Source organism: Physeter macrocephalus, chromosome 16, assembly GCF_002837175.3.
Source record: "Physeter macrocephalus isolate SW-GA chromosome 16, ASM283717v5, whole genome shotgun sequence".
In the NCBI taxonomy this organism is placed as follows: domain Eukaryota; kingdom Metazoa; phylum Chordata; class Mammalia; order Artiodactyla; family Physeteridae; genus Physeter; species Physeter macrocephalus.
The window spans coordinates 85,285,277-85,309,014 of NC_041229.1; the positions used below are offsets into that span (position 1 = coordinate 85,285,277).

At 41.8% G+C, this 23,738-nt stretch overlaps 1 protein-coding gene and 1 non-coding gene across 5 annotated transcripts in view; both read left to right on the top strand.

The window, feature by feature from the left end:
- Positions 1 to 1,788: 1,788 nt before the first annotated feature.
- The window catches only part of TCP11L1 (t-complex 11 like 1), a 30,424-nt gene continuing 8,474 nt past the window's right edge, over positions 1,789 to 23,738 (top strand). Inside the window, exons 1-7 of one of the 4 annotated variants that reach the window (XM_007111139.4) lie at positions 1,789 to 2,031; positions 4,988 to 5,171; positions 13,787 to 13,919; positions 15,114 to 15,234; positions 16,268 to 16,488; positions 20,066 to 20,202; positions 22,996 to 23,192. In XM_007111139.4, the coding sequence (XP_007111201.1) occupies positions 5,012 to 5,171; positions 13,787 to 13,919; positions 15,114 to 15,234; positions 16,268 to 16,488; positions 20,066 to 20,202; positions 22,996 to 23,192 (969 nt within the window). In that variant the 5' untranslated portion in view covers positions 1,789 to 2,031; positions 4,988 to 5,011. The other 3 variants (XM_028477357.2, XM_028477358.2, XM_028477359.2) reach the window with 3 other exon arrangements.
- On the top strand, positions 16,613 to 16,716 carry LOC112063678 (U6 spliceosomal RNA). Its single transcript, XR_002891118.1, has one exon. It is a non-coding gene; the product is annotated as a U6 spliceosomal RNA (small nuclear RNA).

Genomic DNA, 23,738 nt, shown 5'->3' on the forward strand with positions numbered 1-23,738 from the left:
TCAAATCAGTGGATTTGGTGGTGTTGCAGCATCTTCTCCACATGTGAAAATTGTTTATACTCATCCTTCTAGGAAGGTAGGGGGACTCTCACTAGGGGCGTGGAGGTGGGGGGAGATCTCTCTAGGAAGGTGGTTTTAGCCTGGCTGCCTCTTAGAATCACCTGGGAAGCTTAAAAATTCTTGCCTGGAATCACCACTCACCCCACTGCCCTGAGCTTCACATAGCTTTAGAACCACTGCTCCTCAGGAGATTCTGAGGTGGAGTCACGGTTGAGAACCACTCATCTAGAGACTATGGTATATTCGTCTGGACTCAGAAGTGAACTGAATGTTTTCTGCCTAAATCTTAGTTCCAGTTAACTGAGTGTCTTAACGTTTTTCCCCCCTCTAAAGTGAATCCTCATCTGAGAACTGTATGTGTTTAAGGGAAAAATTCTTACTTTAATGTGCTAGTTAGTGAATGGTTTGAGGTTGCTAGGTTGCTGTATTGCCATCAGTCTTCAATACTTTAGGAGTAACTTTCCACGTGTGATCAATTTAGATGTAGCGTTTTTTTAAAAATTAATTTATTATTTATTTTTGGCTTCATTGGGTCTTTGTTTCTTCGCCCCTTGGAGGGAGGTGGGGCTGGGGGGACTACTTCACATTGCGGTTGCGCGGGCTTCTCGTTGTGGTGGCTTCTCTTGCTTCGGAGCACGGGCTCTAGGCGCGCGAGATTCAGAAGTTGTGGCTCCCGGGCTCTAGAGCGTAGGGTCAGTAGTTGTGGCGCGCAGGCTTAGCTGCTCCCCCGCATGTGGGCTCTTCCCCGACGAGGGCTTGAACCCGTGTGCCCTGCACTGACAGGCGGATTCTTAACCACTGCGCCACCAGGGAAGCCCTAGATGTAGCGTTTGAAAGCACTAATTCCTCTCCATCTTGTTTTGTTCTAGTTACTTAAATTTAGCAGGTTTTATAGGCTGCAGGTAGGAGACTTGATTGTTACCTTCATTTTAAGGCATATATGTTTGATGCTCAGTCTTAAAGCATTTTACTAACGAACAGTTAAGAGTCACGTAGCTTTTACTTTTTAAGATTAGGCCCCAAAACTATTTCTATTCGTTTAGCTTACTATCTTACTACTACAGGCTGAGAAAAGCATGGTTTTCTAGTTATCCAGCGCCGCGATAGCCACGGTCCGGGTACCTGGGACAAAAGGAAAGGAGGCTCCAGAACAAGCTTGTCTTAACATGGGATGTTTTTCCTTTCTAGAACACAGACGGCACATAAAAATGCTGAGTGCTCACTGTGTTTCTCAACTGTCTAAACCGAGCTGAACCCTCATGGGACGTGTTTGCCCCCTTGCCTTCCATCTTTTCAGGGCTAAAGTCTCGCTCTTCCTGTCGACAAAGTGTAGCAGCCACTTAGATAAAAGAGATGACCCAAACCAAACCGAATCTGTGCCATTAAAATGAGACTTGGCTATGAAGGTGGTGGGCATGCCTTTTTTCTAACAGCCAAAATGAGGGGAGGGGAACGAACTATACGCTGCTACAAAACGTGATGTAATATTTAAATTTGAAAACCAGGGCGGGGAAGGCTTTGCAGCTAAACTGCCAACCTTTTTCCGTTACTTGACTGGCTCCGCGACCCCTCTCCCGCCGCCCGCCTTTCCGTACGGAAACATGGCGCCGCCCTCTGTGGCGTGGGGGGTGCCTCCCGGCTCCGAGTCACTGCCCAATGGGCCCTCTCCGCCGGCATCCGGCCGCGCCTCCTGCCTTTCCGTACGGAAACATGGCGTCGCCCTGCGTGGGACCAGCACCTCCGGGCTAAGAACTCTCTCCCGCTGTCCGACGCTGAGGAGCGGCGGCGCTGGCCGCTACCCACCCGAGCCGAGCGAGGAGGACCGCTCGCAGCGCACTGAGGGGTGCGGCCTCGGAGGGGCAGAGGCTGAACCGCCCTGCCCGCCGCGTATCTCCCCGCCTCCGCCGCGGCGCCGGCCCCCGCCAGATTCCCGGCCGAGCGGCAGGAGGGAAGACGCCGACTCCGCTGCAGGTGAGGGAAGCGGAGGCTGGCAGCCCTGCGGGGCCCGCACGGGAGGAACAAGGTCGAGATTACAGGCATCTATTCGCCTTTTTCCGTCGGTCAGTTCCCGGCGATGTCGGGTGGAGACGAGGAAGAGGCAGAGACGGCGGAGGGTTGAGTCTTAGCGCGGCCTTTGTCCCACCCCTCGAGGCCGTCCTCCAGGCGCGCCCCGCTTCCTTTGCTTGCTCCCGGCCCGGCCACTCCCTCGCCGGCCCAAACAGTTGTTTACAACGGAATCCGGACGCTGGGCGTGAGTGGCGCTGAGTGCTAGGGGAGGTGATTCTCGCCGGCGCTGGACAGAGCTCTTTTCTTTTGCTGAAAGACCCTTTCTCCTCGGGAGTCTCTTGTGAGCAGCTTGGGCTCGGCTTGCGGCTCAGAAAGACGGTCTTCACGGCAAGTGCGAGGGTCTTCTACCCCTCGGTTCCCTTTTTAGGCATAGCAGGCGTTGGGGCTTGTTGAGTGAATGAGCACGCTGTACTCAGTTAAATGGTTCCTCGCTGCATCCTGTAGTCCTCTAATTATAGTTACCATTTGTGGGAAGCCTGTTGTGCACCAGCTGTCGTTATGTACGCTCTGTCGTTTACACGTCCCCCAAACCCAAGAGGTAGGTAGCTGCATTTTACAGATGAGGAAATTGAAGTTAACACAGCTAGTAAAGAGCCAGAATTGGAACCCAGCTATGTCTGAGACCAATGCCCATGCGTCCCGTATAAACTGACATTAAAGAGATGACACAGCTATCAACAAATACTTAGTGGGTATCTGTTTGGAGGATATACTTATATGTGTGGAGCATACGTGGGGAATGTGGTTGGTCTGGCCCTTAAGAAGTTAAAAATCTAGGTGAAGAGTTTTTTAAAAAATAAGAACTTGTAATTTTACAATCTGACCCCAACCCATCTCTCCTTCTTCATCACCTGCTGCTTGTTCGTCTAGTTATTTTCTTCTGCTTTCGCTTGTGCCCTTTCAGTGAAATGCTGCCCTTTGTGTGAAAGGCCCCCCTTTTCACCTCCAGATAGTTTTTTGGGGTTTGTTTTTGGCCGCACAGCCTGGCTTGCCAGATCTTAGTTCCCCGACCAGGGATCGAACCCGTCTCCCCTGCAGTGGCAGTGCTGAGTCCTAACCACTGGACCGCCAGGGAATTCTCTCCAGATGGTTTTTAATTGGGTGAAATCCTTCTTTTTTCAAAAAGACAAGCTCAAATGTCACCTTTTCTGGTAAGGTTGTCTCAACCTCCTTCCGGGCAGAATTAGTTTCTCCCTCTGCTGTATTCCCCTAGAGATTTCATAATGCCATTAACGCTTAAGTTTCACTATATTTCCTTGTAAGAATGTCTCTCTCCCTCTCTAGACCCTGCCTTTTCATCGTTGTATTCCTATTTAAATCAGGATATTTTGAATTGGATTTAAGGCAATGATGAATGCCAGATGTCTAATAACCATCCCTACAGCAGTTCAGAGAAAGGTGCAAACACTGGTGAGGTTGGGAAGTGACCTGGGAGGAGGTAGGCCTTGAGCCGAATTTTACAAGGATGGGTTAGTTTACTAAACTTAGTATTAAAGACCTGGAAATCCTGATTTTCCTCCTTATTGCACAGAATGCGTTACTTCATCCTTCTGAGCTAATTCCCAGCATGTGAAGAGGATAAAATTAGAAGTGTTTTTGTTGGTCCTTTCTCATAGAATATGCTGGTAATGTTATCTTTTGGGTCTTGGAGCATTTCCAGAGCCAGATAGGATTTACGACAGAGGAGATGGGTGTCTGGAGTGGGTTGCTGGAAGGTAAAAGGGAACTACATTAAAGCAACCTTCATATTAATAATACAGGCCTGAAAATGTCAATTCCAATAACTTCATTCTATTTAATGGGGGTATATGATGTTCAGATAATTATATCAAGTGATTCTTCTCTTCTAATGTACAGAAGAGAGTCTGCCAAACCTCCTGAAAATAGTCAACATTTCTTTTGATCCCTGGATTAACATCCAGGTGTGTAATAAAGTCTGATTAGTGCTTATGAAAATGTTTTGTGATCTCCAAGTGCTAATAGTACAAATGCTAAAATTTTCAGTATTATAAATGCAGAAAATGTTGTGTCTTTCTTTGCCCTTACTTGGAAAGTAGAGAATAGTAGAGTTCTCTTAAGAGTAGAGAACTCTAGGGAAAAAAAAAACTTGACAAAAACCATTTATAGTAATTAAGAGGTTACTATTCCAGGCCTTTATTAACCAGGTTCAAAGCAGCGTGTTAAGTGTTACTCCTCTTCTAATCAGCAACTAAGACAATTAAAACCCCTCCCAACCACATACATTATGGTTGTCTGCAACTTCCTACTTTACTCACCATTTTTTCCTGCTGACTGGCAAGGAGTTAATAAAAATAATTTGCCCCACACATTTTCCTTAAATGCTCCATGAGATTCTACCTTTTGTTTGTCATCCCCAGGTGTCTTATCCACATAAGAGGATCAGGGAACCAACTCCTCAGGCTAGTGTATGTTTACTTCGAAGCCCGATAAAAGCATTATTTCCAGAGTTTTCCTATCACTTCTCAGGACTGAAAGTAAAGAATTTAAGAATTGAATCACTCTTTGATTAAAATAGAAGCAGGCAATTTATAGTGTTACCTCCCAACAGTTTAAGGTCCTTTGTTCTCATGACATGGTACTCAGATTGGGACAGAAGTATTCAAACTTGTTACTCTCTGAGGTACAGGTCCATAAATTTGATAGTTACAAGTGTCATTTTACAGGTGATCTGTTTAATCATTGAAGTAGAATATTGTAGCTGGATACGATTTTAGCAAGCCCATTGATTTTTACAGATGAGAAATCTGAAAGCCAAAGAAGTTAAATCATTTGCCCAGAGTCACACTGCTAGTTAGTGTCAGAGCAAGAACATTTTGGTTCATTTTCTTTTTCCCCCTAGGAAAGTCAATGAACTTAATTGAGAATGTCTGAAAACCTTGACAAGTCCAATATAAACGAAGAAGGAAAATCAAAATCAAATGATTCTGAGCAAGGCCTTGAAGATGCTGTGGAAGGTTCTGATGAAGCTTTACAGAAAATAAAGTCGGGCTCTCCTAGCACCCAAAGAGTGCAAAGACCTCACTGTAAGCACATTTGACTTTGGTTAGAAGCAATATCTTCATTGTTTACAGATGATATTTTTATTATGCTTCCTTGTACATGTGGCCTTGAACTAGGTTCTAATAATATGATAACATTGCCAATAATTAGCATTTTAGCATTAGCAACTGACAGCCTAGTCACTTGTGGGTTTTCAATTGCATGAGAAATTAAAATTTTAGAATAATGTCCAAAATATTCCTGCTTTCCTCCAGCCTCAGTGACATTCCAGTTTGTCTGAAATGCTCTGAGAAATAGGAAGGTGGAGAGCAAATTGCAGCTTTAATTCAAAGAGTGTTTGAAAAGCCCAAGGCAGGTCCCAGCCAGGACTGTGCTTGTGTAGGTTGAAAAAAAAAGTTTTTGACTGTGAGTGAGTTCACCACACCCTAACTTCACTGCCTGGGGGCTTAGTTCCCACAAGACTGAGGGGATTCACTTTGCTAACTGTGTGTGGTGAAGTCATTTCAGATCCCTGGCAGGGAGCAGGCTTCGTAGATGAAAGAGTGGCAGTTTCCGCATGCATTCCCAGCAGTTGCTCCAACTCATGTCTTTTATTAAGCGCACTCAAGGTTTTTGAAGTGAGTGCAAAAATGAAAGTTTTAAGAGGGGGTGTCATAGTCTAAGAATGTTAGTGTTGATGTTATCTCTTTAAAGTATAGATGATCAGTAATCCTTCATATTTGGAAGAAGTACAAACATTTTGGGGTTTAAGGTGTGTTTCTTTTAAAATGATAAAAGCCCCTCCCAGGTAATTTATTAGTCAACAGAGTATTCTTTTTTTTTTTTTTTTTTTTGCGGTACGCGGGCCTCTCACTGTTGTGGCCTCTCCTGTTGCGGAGCACAGGCTCCGGATGCGCAAGCTCAGCGGCCATGGCTCATGGGCCCAGCCGCTCCGCGGCATGTGGGATCTTCCCGGACCTGGGCACGAACCCGTTTCCCCTGCATCGGCAGGTGGACTCTCAACCACTGCGCCACCAGGGAAGCCCAACAGAGTATTCTTATAGCAAACATTGGTGGACCCTATTTTATTGTGGTTTATTATCACATAGATTTTGATAAATATACTGCTAGGTCAAATGGTGTTCAGGGAAGGAAACGTGCTGTTAATAACAGCCTATCATGCATGTGTTAGGCGTTGAAAACCATCTGTTTTCTCATTTTTAAAATGAGGAAAATACACGTTATCTCTTAGGGTCGTTGTAAAGTTTAAATGAATTCATGTAAAGCCCTTAGAACGGTGCTTGGCACGTAATAAATGCTCAGTAAACATTAGTTGTTAATACTACTGCTACTAACATGTAGCAGTAGCAGTATTGCTACTAACATGTCATCTGTTGCATTTATTTACTTATTATTTACTTTACTTACTTATTATTAAAAAAAAATTTTTTTTTTTGGCCACATCACGCGGCTTGTGGGATTTTAGTTCCCCGACCAGGGATTGAACCCACACCCTGGGCAGTGAAAGCGCAGAGTCCTAACCACTGGACCGCCAGGGAATTCCCCCATCTGTTGCATTTAACGGTACCGAGGACTGATGGCTGTAATGTGGCTATCTGTGGCCAATATGGTAGTTTTATCACTTGCAGTTTCTGGTAAAGAAGTACCTTTGGTTTGGATCTTCAGTTGTTCTTTGATTAATGTCTTTGTCTTTGGCATCCTGTCAGTTTGATGGCATGATTCCAAATTAATGTCAGGCCAACACTAGACTATCTGAAATTGTATGTGGTTATGTCCTTAAGGCAACTTATCCTGGGACCCATGATCAAGAGTTGGGGAACCCAGGAACATTCAAAAAAGTGTATCAACATGTGTGTATATGTGCATTTTTCTAGGAAGAAGGTCATGGAAGCTTTCATTAAATTCTCATAGAGATCCATATCAAAATGAGGTTTAAAATCAATGACCTAAAATATTGTTTCTGGCTTTCTTGCTCTTTCTCCTTGTAGTAATAGGGAGGTATAGGGCTGTGGACTCCAGTGGTAAGACTAAGACCCCATAGTCTGGGGACCAGGTCAGGAGACATCACGGCCTGCATAGAGCATAAATAATAATTTATAAAATATGAAATTAGCTGTTTGCAGACATTTCTCCCAAACTGAATTTATAAGTAACTCTAAAATCACATCTGGGATTCTACAAATTAAAAGCAAAAAGATAGCCTTTAGCCTTGCAAATTATAATACAGACTAATGTTTTAAGGGTAAACTGCTATTGGTAACTGTGATACTGTGATTTATTATAGGAAATACATGTTTGGTTTTCATCCTGTTTCTGGCACAGAGCTGCTAAACTATTGGAATTTCCTAAGTGATGAGAGCTAGAAAGATGTCTTTTGTTATGCTGACTTGGAAAGCACCTAGGTAACCTAACCGAAGGATGGCAGCTTGTTTGCCAGGGGACCCAACGTTGTGATTAGAAGGTTGGAACTTTCAGTCCCACCCTCCCACCCCCACCTCTAGGGAGGGGTGTGGAGCTGGAGGTTGTATCAGTTGCCAATGGCCAGTTATTTAATCAAGTTTGCCTATGTAATGAAGCCTGCATAAAAACCCAGAAGGATGGGGTTCAGGGAGCTTCTGGGTTGGTGAAGACATGGAGGTGCTGGGAGAGTTGCTCACTGCTTCCCCATACCTTGCCCAATGCACCTCTTCCATCTGGCTGTTTCTGAGTTACATCCTTTTATAATAAACCAGTAATCTAGTATGTAAAATGTTCTGTGACTTCCATGAGCTGCTCTAGCGAATTAATTGAACGCAAGGAGAGGTTGTTGGAACTTCCCATCCATAGCCAGTCTGTCAGAAGCAGAGGTGACTTGCTACTTACTAGCCATGTCATTTTGGGCAAGTTACTTAACCTCTCTATGGGTGTTTCTTTATCTGAATGGGGACAGTAGTAATTCACTGTTAGTTCAAAACTAGTTCATGTTACTAGGATTGTTAGAGGATTAAATGAGATACTATTTGTAAAGCATTTTAGAACGATGCCTGGTTCATAGGAAGCAAAATAATGTGTTTGTTTAAAACAAATAGACTTATTTTGTTAACATTTAACATCAGTTTATGGTAAAAACTCTCAGCAAATAAAGAAGAGAACATCCACAAAATATAAAAGGACATTTACAGACTCTTACAGTTAACATCATACTCAATGGTGAAAGAATGAATGTTTCTCCCTGTAAGTTTGAGAACAAGACAAGGATATTTACTCTCACTACTCCTAATTAAAACTGAACTGGAGATCCCAGCCAGGCAATAAAAATAAATAAAAGGTATCCAGTTAGGAAAAAAAAAAAAAAGTGACAATCTGGACTTGGGACTGTTGTCTGAAGTAGGGGAGGACAGGGGGGCAGTCTTGTAGGACTGAGCCCTTAACCTGTGGAATCTGATGCTGTCTCCAGGTAGATAGTGTCAGAATTGAGTTGAATTGTACCACACCCGTCTGGTGTCAGAGAATTGCTTGGTGGTGTGGGGAAAAAACCTTCACCCGTCTTCCCCTGCATGTAATGGAATTTGGGTCCAGAACTTTTAGTAATTGATACAGAATGTAGAAAAAGGTCAACATCATCATTCCTCCAGTTCTGACCAGTCTGGGGTCTCAGCATGCAGTTACCATTCTCCACCTGGGTGGGGGCCTTAGTTCCTGCAGAACTCAAAGATATGTATCTCATTGTTATGCATATCTTACTAAATTACTGAGATCTGTTCAAGGGCAAGCACTGTGGCCAGGCTTACATCACAGAGTGGCTTAGGTCAAAAATGGCTTCTTATGTCAAGGGAGTCATGCCTGGTTCTTTTTCTCTGGAGACCACCTACCCTATCTGGTTACAATACTTTGGGACTATGCAGTCATCCTGTTTCTGCTTAAACTTCAACTCACTGATTTTAGCTTTTACCAGTGATCTTGCCTGCACCAATATTACCCTTTTATTCTAATGGTGATTTTTAAAAATTGAAGTATAGTTGATTTGCAGTATTGTGTTAGTTTCAGGTGTATAGCAAAGTGATTCAGTTACGTGTGTATATATAGATATATATATATATATTCAGATTATTTTCCTTTATACGTTATTACAAGATATTGAATATAGTTTTCTGTGCTATACGGTAAATCCTTGTTGCTTATCTATTTTATGTATAGTAGTTTGTATCTGTTGATTCCATACTCCCTCTCCCTTTCGGTAACCATAAGTTTGTTTTTCTAAGTCTCTGAATCTGTTTCTGTTTTGTATACTTCATTTGTATCATTTTATTTTTTTGGAGTTTTTTTAATATACTTTTTAAAACAAATTAATTTATTTATTTTTGGCTGCATTGGCTCTTTGTTGCTGCGCGTCAGCTTTCTCTAGTTGCGGCGAGCGGGGGCTACTCTTCGTTGTGGTGCGTGGGCTTCTCATTGTGGTGGTCTCTCTTGTTGCAGAGCACGGGATCTAGGTGCGCGGGCTTCAGTAGTTGTGACTTGCAGTCTCTAGAGAGCAGGCTTAGTAGCTGTGATGCACGGGCCCAGTTGCTCTGCAGCACGTGGGATCTTCCCCGACCAGGGCTCGAACCCCTGTCCCCTGCATTGGCAGGCAATTCTTAACCACTGTGCCACCAGGGAAGTCCCTTTAATATACTTTAATTCTCTGCTCACAATGCACCTTTTGCTCTAGCATTTAATCACCTAGTTGATCAGTAAAAGTTGCCATATTCAGATGAAAAACATCAATTGTTATTCCAGTTAATATTTCCCCTTTAGCATTTTAGTTTATTAAATCAGGTCCTTATGAGATTCATTAGATAAACGGGTGACACCGAGTTTTTACCTTTCTAAAGTGCAAGACCAGACTGAATTTTGGTGTCCCTATATTTAATCAATCAGTGTTGATTGAGTGCACACTGTGTAGCAGGAGTCCAGCAGTGAACCAGGCACGCATGTTCTCCGTCCTCCTAGAGCTTGCAATCTAGTGAGGAAGATACTGTAACAAACCATTTCCACACAGTGTAATATGTTTAATGGATAAGCTTTACCCTTGCTTCACTATACTCAGTCTGTAGTAGCTCTTTGGGTCACATTTGCCATCTGCCCTCAATAAATGTCCATCCACTTGTGTGACTGGAAGCATCTCTTTAGAGTGTGTAGACTTTTCCAGTCCCACAACCCCTTAGTCAAGAAAGGTGAGAGTAAGCCATTCTGTATTAGACCTTCGTTTTATTTTGGAATCTGTTTGCCAGGCTCCCAAAGGGGGCATGTTTAACTTAATGAGGTTTTCAGTTTCTGTAACAGAGCGTCAGTGCACAAATGCTGTAACAATTTAGCAACAGTTTTTAAAAAATATTTATTTATTTATTTTTGGCTGTGTTGGGTCTTTGTTGCCGTGCACGGGCTTTCTCTAGTTGCAGCGAGCGGGGGCTACTCTTCATTACGGTGCGCGGGCTTCTCATTGCGGTGGCTTCTCTTGTTGCAGAGTATGGGCTCTAGGCACACAGGCTTCAGTAGTTGTGGCACGTGGGCTTCCGTAATTGTGGCTTGCGGGCTTTAGAGTACAGGCTCAGTAGCTGTGGTGCACGGGCTTAGTTGCTCCATGGCATGTGGGATCTTCCTGGACCAGGGCTCAAACCCATGTCCACTGCATTGGCAGGCGGATTCTTAACCACTGCGCCACCAGGGAAGTCCCTATTGTACAGTCTTTTGTATCTGACTCTTTTACTAGGGATGATGCTTTTAGGATTCATCCATGGTTTTGCATGTGTCAGTAGTTTGTTCCTTTTTTATTGCTGAGTAGTATTACATGGTATAGTTATACTACAGTTGTTTATCCATTCTGCTGTTACTGACATTTGGATTAGTTCCAGGTTTTGAATGTTATGAAGAAAGCTTCTATGAACATTTGAGTACAAGTCTTTGCATGGCCATATGTTTTCAGTTTTCTTGGGTAAAGACCTAGGAATGGGGTTGCTGGGTTATGTGGTAAGTGTGTGTATGTTTTACTTGATAAGAAACTGAGAGACTGTTTTCCAAAGTGACTGCAGCATGCGGGATTTTTTTTTTTTTTTTTTTTAGTTGTGGCATGTGGACTTCTTAGTTGTGGCATACATGCTAGATCTAGTTCCCCAACCAGGGATCAAACCCGGGCCTCCTGCATTGGGAACAGAGTCTTGAACCTGCTGGACCACCAGGGAAGTCCCTCATTTTCTTAATAGAGTCTTTCACAGAGCAAAAGTTTTGACTTTTGGTAAAGTTTAATTTATCAGTTTTTTCTCTTACATTTTAAGCTTTTTGTATCCTATCTAAGAAATTTTGCCTAATCCAAGATCGCAAAGATTTTTGTCTGTGTTTTCTCTTAGAAGTCTTATAGTTTTAGCTTTTTTTTTTTTTTTTTTTGCGGTACGCGGGCCTCTCACTGTTGTGGCCTCTCCCGTTGCGGAGCACAGGCTCCGGACGCGCAGGCTCAGCGGCCATGGCTCGTGGGCCCAGCCGTTCCGCGGCATGTGGGATCTTCCCGGACCGGGGCACGAACCTGCGTCCCCTGCATCGGCAGGCGGACTCTCAACCACTGCGCCACCAGGGAAGCCCAGTTTTACCTATTATATTTAGGTCTGCAGTTCATTTTGAGTTAGTTTTTATTTATCATGTGAAGTAAGGGTTGAGGGTCATTCTATTATTTATAGATTTCTAATTGTTCCAGCACTATTTGATAAAAAAACTAATCTTGCCTTATTGACCACAAATATACATATGTATGTGTGTGCATCAGTCTATTTCTGGATCCTCTGCTCTGTTCAGTTCATCTATATGTCTGTCCTCATGCCAGACGCACACTGTCTTGATTATTAGCATTATAGTAAGTCTTGAAATCGCTTAGTATAAGTCCTCCAACTTTATTCTTCTTTTTCAAAATAGTTTTGGCTTTTCTAGGTCCTGTGCATTTCCATACAAATTTTAGAATCAGTCTGGTAATTTCAACAAAAACTTTGCTGGGATTTTGATTGGGATTGCATTTTATCAGTAGATCAATTTGGTAGAAATTGACATCTAAATAATACTGAGAATTGAAAAGATCTGTTGGGCCTTGATTTTAGATATTTATTGCATTTTACCAATATCCACAAAGCCAATATTCTTTATTATTTTTATTAATAGTCTCTGGAAATGCTGAAAAAAATTTTGTGAGTTTTCTCAACTTCCCCTTATGTGAGTAAATAAAGATTTTTACCAGACAGAATATGAACAGCTCTTAGATTTGATTCCTTTTTCTGGTGAGCAAAAGAAAAAAGTAAAAGAAGAGGGAAAATAACTTTTCACTAACATAGGAAGATCTTTATAACTATTAAACCCTGTGTAAACCAGTGGCATTTTTATCTCATTTTAAGCCCAGATCTTATCACCATTACATAAAAGTAATATAATCATCTTCCAGGCCAGTGCTTTTCAAAGTGTGGTTTCTAAAACCATCAGTATCAGCTGAAGTCTTATGAGAGATGCAGTTCTCCAGCCCCACCCAGATAGGCTAAATCAGAACCCTGAGAGGGGGCCCAGCAATCTGTCTTCATAAGCCTTCCCTGTGATTCTGATATAAGCTAAAGACCTGCTGTCGTGGACTTTTTAAAAAAGCAAACAAAATAACCCAGTTTTATTGAGATATAACTGATAAACCAAAAATGCAAGTATTTAATCATAGACTTTTTAAAAGTAGGAATTACCCTTTGTTCCTTGGCTTAGAACACCTGGGGAGATTTGTGAGAACTTTTTTTATGGAAGATAAATCTCAAACTTTATCAAAAGAAAGCGAAGAATAGAGACCAGTTATGAGGCTATTGCCACAGTTGACACAGAAGTAAAATCTGCAGGACCTAGATAACAGCAGTGGAAAGGGAGAAGTCAGAGATGACTCTGAGGTTTTTGATTCAGTGGGCCTGCATTCTACAAATTCTTGTGTCACACACTCTAATTTGTTCATTTGTCAACTTCAGAATTCTTATATTGTCCTAGTATCCTGTACAGGGTAGTGGTTTTAGCACTGTTTAAACAGCACCTGGCTCAAGGCTATTTTAATTTGGGGAGACTCGTTCAAGGCACAGTGTTAAAGATGGAGCAAAATGTAAACTGCTGATGGGAACAAAAGAGAAGATCCTAAATCTGGTGTCTTTTTTCCATTTAGGGTAGACATGAGGCATAAGGATTGGAAAATAAACTCTCAGCTTGCTGGGAAGGTGATAATCAGTAACTTTAAAAAGTTTTTCTAAGTCTTCGTTTACTGTAATCATTTTCCATTGACCAGTTTTTGAAAAAAAAAAGATGTTTTTAAAATTTTAAAATAATCAGTAACTTTAAAAAGTTTTTCTAAGTCTTCGTTTACTGTAATCATTTTCCATTGACCAGTTTTTGAAAAAAAAAAAAGATGTTTTGAATATTGTAAATGATCTGTGCTTTTAGGATTCTAGGTTAAAAGAAAAAAAAGAATATGAAATAGGTAAAATTCTATTTGAAATTGCCAGAATATTTTCATAAGTAAAGGGATAACTGAAATTATTAGCTGGTACCAGAACCACTACCCTCTCCTTAATTTAATAGAAATCCTAATCTAGAGGAACAGACCTCTTACACTGGATTTTTGTTATAGCTAGTCCTCCTCGATTCGTGACAGTAGAAGAACTTCTAGAGACAGCAAAAGGAGTCACTAACATGACCATAGCCCATGAAATTGTCATAAATGGAGACTTTCGGATTAAACCAGTTGAATTACCAGAAGACAGGTAAGGTGGTTACTGAGTTATCTTGTTTGGTAGAACAAAGCCATTTCCCAGTTCTGGAAATGTTTTCTTCACTTGCTGTCAATATATTCTAATATATTTTTCCATTTGTATGTTGCTAAAATAGATTCCTTATCCTGGGAATTACTAGAGTTCGATAGTAGATCTCAGGACCACTGATCCTTGACAATGTAATAAAAGGTCTGGAAACCTCCTGTGGAAGTCTTGCGTATCAGCTTCTTCCCACTCCATAGGATTTAGCTGCCTCCTCTTGTGTGTTCATTGCACTGTCTCCTTCATTTCTTCTTTGTAACTATCACATTTTACTGTAGCTGTTGGTTTACTTGCATTCTTCACCAGATTGTAAACTCCTTAGAGACAAGAACTATGCTTTATTCTCTATCCCTACCTAGTGCCTGGCACATATCATATTGAATCTAAAATTCTGTTGATTGTAAGGTGCACCGTTAAAAGATGGATTGTCACAAGAAGGAAAAAACATTGCCCATTATAATTGTGAAAGTACCATGAAAAAAATCGGGATTCTGTTGATAAAGGAGGAGCGATGGCTACTGGGTCAGCAAGCTATAGTGTCTCCTGCATGAGGCTTCTGAATATGACTTTACAAACATTTCTTATATGTTCTGCAAGGATAGTACTTTTTCACATTAATCATGAAGAATTAATTACTTGTTTTGCTCTCATGACATAAAGACTGGTTTTCCTGAAATGCTATATATAAGTTGTTATATCAGTAGTTTGGTACCTAATTAAGCAGTTGTCCAGTATGTCACATGGGAATAGGATAATTTTAGGAAACCAACTTAAAGTTTAAAGTCTTAAACTACTTAATCATAAATATCTTAGGAAACTTGCTGGTATCGTGGAACTTAAATTAACAGATCTGAACTTTGCAGTATTCTTTTTGTCATATGGCACTGTTACGGGCTGTTATTTGGACTAATGTCACCTGTCAAATTAGTTGAAAGTTATTCTTTCCAATGAGGTACTTATTGAAATAAATCACTAACTAAAAATAAGTATGTGATTGGTTTATGTATATCTGGGAAATCTTTCCTTCATCCAAATAATTTAAAAAAATTTTCGTACCCTAAACCTGTAGAATTTGTGCTTTTGAAAGTAATTTGAGGCAATAATATTTTATTTGCTTTTGCTTTTTTTTCCATTTGCCTCCAGCTTGGAGAAGAAAGTAAAGGATATCGTACATAAAGCTTTTTGGGATTGCTTGAGTGTCCAGTTAAGTGAAGACCCCCCAACTTATGACCGGGCCATCAAGCTTGTTGGTGAGATCAAAGAGGTGAGGCGAAGAGCAAGTCGTGGTGCTTTCCTCGTATGTTAGGAGTATTTATTCAACCTCTCTGTGTTACTGTGCCAGAAGGCTTTAAAGAAATTGAAGGATCAGGATTTTAAATTGCTTGCTGAAATGTGGATTTAGGGTATTTTTGGCTTACTGGCCTTTAAAAATTTTCAAAGAAGCTGTGATAACCTGAGGGCATTACTCTTCTAAATGAAAAGAAGGTTCATATTTTTGAAAACAGAATTATTTAAAGAAAACAAGTTTTATTTTATTTTATTTTATTTTATTTCATTTCATTTCATTTCATTTCATTTTATTTTTTATTTTATTTTATTTTTTGCGGTCCACGGGCCTCTCACTGTTGTGGCCCCTCCTGTTGCGGAGCCCAGTCTCCGGACGCGCAGGCTCAGCGGCCATGGCTCACGGGCCTAGCCGCTCCGCGGCATGTGGGATCTTCCCGGACCAGGGCACAAACCCGTGTCCCCTGCATCGGCAGGCGGACTCTCAACCACTGCACCACCAGGGAAGCCCGAAAACAAGTTATTTTATAAAATATAGATAATTTATAAAAATTTTAATATATATGAACACCTTCAATAAATAATGACCAAAAAAGCGATTCAGTCTTTGGGATAGAGAAAGCATTAAGTGAAAGGTAGAACTGTTTTTGCAATACCTTTAGCAACAGTTTTCCAAAGAAGTAATGTGTCTGTGGAAATCGCCATCGGTCGTTAGCTCACAGGCACATACTAATTAATGTGGGTTTTTTTTGTTTTTTTCACTTTTAACAGTTTTTTCTTCCTGCGTCCAGTTGATTGCTACCTAGAGCTTAAATGGAAGCTTAAATAGCTAGTCTAAATGATTTGTAAACATGTTTTTCTGTCCATTTGTTGAATAAGAGGTTAAAATGTGTGCACCATTACAATAACACTTGGTAAGCCCTTATTGGAATAATTGTAAATTCCTTTACATATAATCAAAAATGGCTTCTGACTAGGAAGCTTTGATTAAACTTGGCTGTGCTCTCTTGTAGACGCTCTTATCTTTCTTGCTGCCTGGTCACACTAGACTAAGAAACCAGATAACAGAAGTCTTGGATCTGGATCTGATAAAGCAGGAGGCAGAGAATGGGGCCCTGGACATTTCCAAGCTGGCAGAATTCATTATTGGCATGATGGGGACACTGTGCGCACCTGTTCGAGATGAGGAAGTGAAGAAACTAAAGGACATTAAGGAAATAGTGCCCCTTTTCAGGTATGGGCACTGTGTTAATCACCTTCAGGGCACCTAAAATACAGAGCCTATTTTCAGAGTTAGACTTCCTCAAGTGTAGGTATTCATGCATTAAAAAAAAAAATTAAAAAGCAAATATTTTGCTGTGCTCACTTTGGCAGCACATATACTAAAATTGTAACCATGCAGAGATTAGCATGGCCCCTGTGCAAGGATGGCTCGCAAGTTCGTGAAGCATTCTGTAATTTTTAAAAATAATGATTATAATAAGAAAAGGAGGGAGGGATGGAATGAAGGGAGGGAAGAGAAAGGGAAGGCTGAAAGGAAGGAAGGAAGGAAGGGGAAAAAGACAGTGAACTTGAGACTCTGGGTGAGGTTATAGTCTGTATACTCTTTAACTGGTTGAAGGCAGGTCAAGGTAAAGACTGATAATTAGCATATGTTTTAAAAATGTTAAAATTCAAATCTGTTTTTTACTAAAATCAATATGAATCCAATGAAACAAAAAGGCATGAAATATTTTTTAAAAAGCAAACATTTTGTAAACTATAGAAAAGGAGAAAGAAGGAAAAAATTCACCCGTAATTTTACCACACAAAGGCACAATCACTATTGTCATATTGATATATAAATTTTTTTGTTTTTTTGCCTCAACATTTTGTTTTGAAAAATTACAAACCTACAGAAAAGTTGCAAAAACAATACAATCAACACTCATATAACCCTTCCATAGATCCACCAGTTTTTAACATTTAGTCAGTTTGCTTTATCTTTTTATATATACACTGAGTATGTGCACATTGAGTATGTACGTATGTATGTATATTTTTTCCCCTGGACCTTCTGTCAGATATTATGACATTTCACCCTTAACTATTTCAGCAACTACTTCCTAAGAATGTGGATATTCTCCCACATAATCAAAATACAACCAGGACATTCAAGAAATTTAACATTAATATAATCCTATTAACTAACGTTTAGTCCATGTTAACTTCCTTTAGTCTTTTGAATGTTTATTTTTAAATGTATACAATTGTGATCAAATTTATATAATTTATATGCTAATATTGGCAAAGGATTGACATGATGTTGCCTGAGAATTTGACATTTGGTTAACTGCTAAACTATTTTCCTTTAAACAGATGAAGGTGTTATGTATCAAAATACTACTAGGTAACATTGCTTATGGCGAAAATGACCTCTAATTGGTAAATTGCATCGAGACAGAAAGAAATGATAATGAACTATAAATACTCCATGGCACATCATACTTGATACTTCCTTGAGTGGGGGAACTTTTATAACTGGGCATGCCCCCCATAGAGACCCTAGAAGCCATGCCGTGGAGTTATTATGAGCTTTTAAGTCAGGGTGCTCCCACATTTCTGAGCTGTCCATGACTGATATTGTAACTCTTCTTGAAGAGGAGTGCTTGGTGCCGCCCCGTTGGCAAGCTCTGTGAATAGATGGTGCCAAACCTGTGGCTTATTGTCCTCTTGTGAGTCTGACTGTTCAGCTGAACCAAAGAAGACCTCCCGGTGGGCACTGCAAGCCTGACTTTTTTTTGTTAACATTACACCCTAATTATTTCACTTATTTTTTCATTGAAAGTATCATTGAGATAACTATATATTCACATGGAGTTGTAAGAAATAATACAGGACACTTTATCCAGCTTCTCCCAGTGGTGACATCGCAAAACTATCAGAAGCAGGGTGTTGACACTGATACAGTCCACTGATCTCATTTAGATTTCCTGTATACACACGTATACGTTTATGTATAGTAACTTTTATACAATTTTATCACCTAAGTTCGAATATCCACCACCACACTCAAGATAGTGAACAGTTCCAACACCACAAGGATCTCTTGCATTGCCCTTTTATAACCAACTTACATTACGTTACTTTTTTAAGCTCTCCATAAGCATTTTCAGTGGCTGCAAAATATTCATTCACATAGATATGATTAACTGTTTCTCTGTTAAGATGGACAATTAGATTATGTATAGTTATTTAGTATTTAACCCTGCAGTGAACATCTCTGCACAAAACTTTTTTCTTTATTTTAGGTTATTTCCTAAAGATAGGTTCTTAAAATGGGACTACTGTGTCAGAGGATGTGAACAGTTTTAAGACTCGTTGCATGTTACCAAGTTGCTTTCCAAAAGTTTTATAGGTAAAAAAAGTTTAATCTCTAGCCTTCTTGATATCATTATGCTGTCAGTATTCATTACATAGAAAAATGCCCTTCATTGTCAGGTTCCCTCAGGGTTTAGAGAGAGCATGTTGAAAAGACTGCCTAAATACAGTTATTGATTTGTTCATTCATTCAATAAGCTCTTACTGAGCACCTCTTATGTGCTAGGCACGGTGCTAGACATTAGAAATAATATAGTCGGTAAGAGCTCAAAATCAGCCAAGTTAAATGAGGAATTCCTGGAAGAGAGTCCTCTGGGGAAATAGCTGGTAGCAAACTCAACCTAACTCAGATTCCTACTGGAAAGAGAAGGAACTGGGGAAACTGGTAACCTGGGAGTATACACCCTATCTGAAGGAGGCCACAGTGGCCGCTTAGTGCCAGCCGATTGTAGTCGTGATGGAGTTTGGGCCTGGGTTGCCAGATCTTTTGATTTTTCAAGAGAAGCTAGAAATCCTGGCTTTTAAAAACACTGTGAGCATAAAACATGACTGTGGGTTACTTCCAGTCAGTGGTCTGCCACTTGGCAGTCTCCAGTAGTCTCTGGTTTCCTGTAGGTGGATTTAGACTGTTGGGAATGCTCAAAGGAGGGGCAGAACTCCCTCCAGAAAGTGGGCTGCCCCACGCATTTGGGAGAGGGACAGAGTGGCAGGGTGAGGGGCCCTGAGTTGTTCCTCAGACTGTGTATCCTTTCCCATACATATCACCTTATGTGTGGGTGAGTTTATTCTGTCATACGATGTTCAGTCAGTCCCAAAGGGCATCAGGGGACTGGGAGGACATTTGATCCTCTTCTTACCTCTGTGTAGGACCACACCTAAACCTGCACCTTGGGTTCTTATCCACCTTCTGCAATAGGTCACTTAGCAGCTCCTGACCTCTGGTAAGAGTGCTGCTGGTATGTGACAGGCATGGTATGGAAGGCATCCTGGGCATTGTGTCACATCTGCCCTTCGGTTACATTCAGAGTGTGAACTAGCAATTATGCCATGAGAACTAGAGCATAAAACCTGCCGTGAACATATTAACCTGTGTGAGCATGGAGACCAGGTGGTGAACTCTCTGCTCTGAACCTCGGGTCTGGGGCCATCCTTCCTCTGCGGCCAAGAAGCCTGACTGACCTAGAGCCAAAGAATGAGCTCTGGGCATGTCAGGCAGCGGGGGAAGTGACGCTTGCCTAGGGGCAAGGGTGGGGACAGAGAGCAGCTTAAACATGTGCAGTCCTTTCTTCTAAATTTGTTGTTTTTAATCTGCATTCTCATGGCTCCTCCAACTTTTCTTGCCACCCTTTCTGAGATGAAAAAACTGTCTCAAATCAGCTCACTTCATTTTTTTTTTTACAGCAGTGTTTACCTTACAAGTGCCCAGTGATAAATCCTTTTATCTCTTTCAGGGCAATTTTTTCCGTGTTGGACCTGATGAAAGTGGACATGGCAAACTTTGCTGTCAGTAGCATCAGGCCACATCTCATGCAGCAGTCAGTTGAATATGAAAGGAAGCAGTTTCAAGAGTTTTTGGAGAAGCAGCCAAGTATGTTTAATGTTTCGTGGTGCCTGTTCGTTGTCTGTGTTTTTTCATTTTAGTGGCTGTAGCTTGCCGCATAATGATATTTTCAAAACAAAATAAGAATTTAGTATGAGAGTGAAACTGTGCACCTGAGATTGGGACTTGAACCCACGTGCTGGGACTCAAACCCAGCCAAAACCCACGGTCTTCCAACTGAGATCACGCACTTGGTTTCAGGACTTAATGAAGCTCAGGTTCTTGATATCTCATCGCAGAAAGAATTCAGTGAGAGACAAAGTGATAGGTAAGAAGTGGATGTATTTAGAGAGAAACACTCCACAGACAGAGTATGGGCCATCTCAGAAGGTGAGAAAGGCACCAGGGTATGGGGTTGTCAGTTTTTATAAGGGTGGGTAATTTATAGGCTAATGAGTGGGAGAAGTATTCCAGCTATTTCAGGAAGGGGCGGTGATTTCCAGGAACTGGGCCACCACCTACTTTTTGATCCTGTGGTTGGCCTTGGAACTGTCATGGCACCTGTGGGTGTGTCATTTAGCTTGCTGATGTGTTACAGTGAGCATATACTGAGGCTCAAGGCCTAGTGGAAGTTGACTTGTCCTCATCTTGGACCCATTTGGTTCTAATCAGTTTATGTCATGTCCTTGGACTATGTCATTCTTTCAAAGGTTGTGCCCTGCCCCCTTCCTTCCTGTTTCAGGAGTAGTCTAATTTGAAGACAGAAAAGCACAAGATGTTAGGCCCTGAAAACTTAGTTGACAAGCAAGAGAACTATAAGTAGGAGAGGAGAACAGAAATTTAAAAAAACAAAGAAGTCCTAAATTAAATGGGTTTTTATGAAAACGCCAGTTTGAGGTGAATTGTATACTTGGCCTTGGTTTTAAAAACATGACAAACTTCTTAGGACTATTTAGCTCACTTTTCTCCTCTCTATGAGGTACGTCAAGAAATTTCACTTTGCTTCTCTTCTATATGCATAAATCTTCTGGTTTCGTACCCAGAAAATGTCTCATTTTTATGAACCTCTCAGATGACTGCAGGAAACAGATAAATTAGAATCCAAACTATGTTTCACTTCTAGGGTGCTTTTTTGGTCTCTGCACTGGCAGCTAATGTTCTAAGTGAACTGCAGTCTTCAGTTCCAATTTATTACGAGTTCTGTTTAGCCTCTAAGTTTGCGGGTCACAAGATGAAAATGGCAGTCTCTGGTTAGATTGTGTTGCCTGACCAGAATCAGGTCAGCAGTTGCTCATCCAGCCCCAGGCAGAGAAGTTGGAACTGGTCCTGAGGGCCAGGAGGAGTCAAGAAAGGGCAGAGTTGAAGGAGCAGTACTAGAAGATTGGTTAGTGTTTACTGTGTACTAGGCTTGTGTCCAGGGTGTACCTGTGTGATTGGTTAGTGTTTACTGTGTACTAGGCTTGTGTCAAGGGTGTACCTGTGTTGCCATAGGTGACCTCACAGTAAGCCTATGAGGTAGGCACTATTTTTTAAACCAATTTTACAGATGTGGTAATAGATTTTGAGAGGTTTTTTTATTTATTTGGGCTGTGCCAGGCGGCATGTGGGATCTTAGTTCCCTGACCAGGGATCGAACCTGTGCCCCCTGCATTGGGAGCTCAGAGTCTTAACCACTGGACCGCCAGGGAAGTCCCCAGATTTTGAGAGATTTTTTGATCAGAATTGATGATCACACAGCTCCCTTTCTCAACCGGTATTTTACTGCCCCTCAGGAGAAACCAGGGTTGCAGTTTACAGGCTGAAGAGCCTTTGTATGAGGGCCAGGTGCGGACAGCCGGGGCCCAGGCGCTGAGCCGGTCCGAATCTAGTGCTTATCACTCACAGCATGAAAGCCGAGATTTTCCAGAGCTGGTCGCCTAAAGAATGCTGCCTACAGAGGCGAAAGGGAGAGCGAAGCTCGGGACCAAGAGCTCGGCGTGATCAGCATGTGGGCAGAACCAGAGGAGTGTCCTGTTGCAGCAATGAAGAGTGGACTCCAGCCATGCCCTCGGCTGCCCGTTTTGTTTTAAGGTGGCCTCCACTGGCAGGGCTGCAACCTATTCCAGGTCCTGTCAGAGGGGTGTTTGCTCACACAATGTGGACAAAAACCTCATCTTCTCTCTCGTGTCCCTCAGGGTCCCTGGTGCATTATTCAGCTTAGAAAAGTAGGGGAAGCATGCTGGTGGATGAAAGACAACTGAGGTTCCCCCACCCCCCCGCCGCAGTGCGCCAGACACTGCACAGGATGCGTCAAATATGTGACAGAACTTACCCGCCCCACCCCGCCCCCGCAAGGCTGAAAGTAAACCAGATTGATACAAACTAAGATCTAGACAAGGACAAGCCTCATCTTCAGTGTGGAGGATACTGGGAAACTCTAGTCAGTGTCTCATCCCATCTGTCTCTGGGCAAGAATTTCTGCATCTCACTGAGCTGGGGCTATCAGAGCTTCCAGCCATGTATCATGCAGGAGTGGCCAGGGTGGGAGAGAAGAGAGTGGAGGTCCTGTTGAACATCCGAGGTGGCATTTATATCCACTGTCGTGGTTAGTCCTCACAGCAGCCTGTGAGGTGGTGGTGGACATTTCTTTGTATTAAGAATCTTGATAGTCAGACAGACTATGACGTATCTGAGAACACTCAACTGGTAACTGGCAACCTTGTGATGTGAACCGAGGTCTATTTGATTCCAAAGTCTGTACTTTATACTTTACCACAGTTCCAGGATGATCTTCCCTAAAGTAATTCTGGGAAGCATCTGTCCAGAGCGTTCCAATAATGTTCGAAGCCTTGCTTTTCACAGATTCGCTGGACTTTGTCACCCAGTGGCTGGAAGAAGCCGCAGATGACCTTATGAATCAGAAGTATAGAAATGCCTTGCCGGCTGTGGGAGAGGCCTCTGGCTCTGGGGACGGTCCCGGGCCAGATCCTGTTGCTGTCCAGAATTATGCGTACCTGAAGCTTCTGAAGTGGGACCACCTCCACAGACCTTTCCCCGAAGTAGGTGCTCCAGAGCAGTCTGACTGCTCATTTCTTTTTTGTGCTGCTGAACTTTAAAAAAAATAATAGTTACAATTCACATACCAGAAAAATCTCCCTTATAAGTTGTATAATTCACTGGTTTTTAGTACATTCACAGAGTTACGCTTCCATTACCACTGTTTAATTTCAGAACATTCCGTCGCCCAGAAAGAAGCCCTGTGCCCATTAGCAGTCACAACCCTCCCCCCAGCCCCTGGCAACCATTAATCTTCTTTATGTCTCTATGGATTTGGCCTGTGCTGGACTTTTCGTTTAAACGGAATCATGCAATATTGGCCATTTGTGTCTGGCTTCTTAGCATAAAGTCCGTCCATGTTGTAGCATAAATCAAGTACTTCATTCTTTTAAAGTTTTTTTTATTGTGTTAAAATATACACAACATAAAATGTATCATTTTTAAGTGTACAGTTTAGTGGCACTAAGTACGTTCACATGACTTGGCAGCCATCACAGCCACCCATTCATGGAACAAATTGGAACCCAGTACCCTTTAAACACTGACTC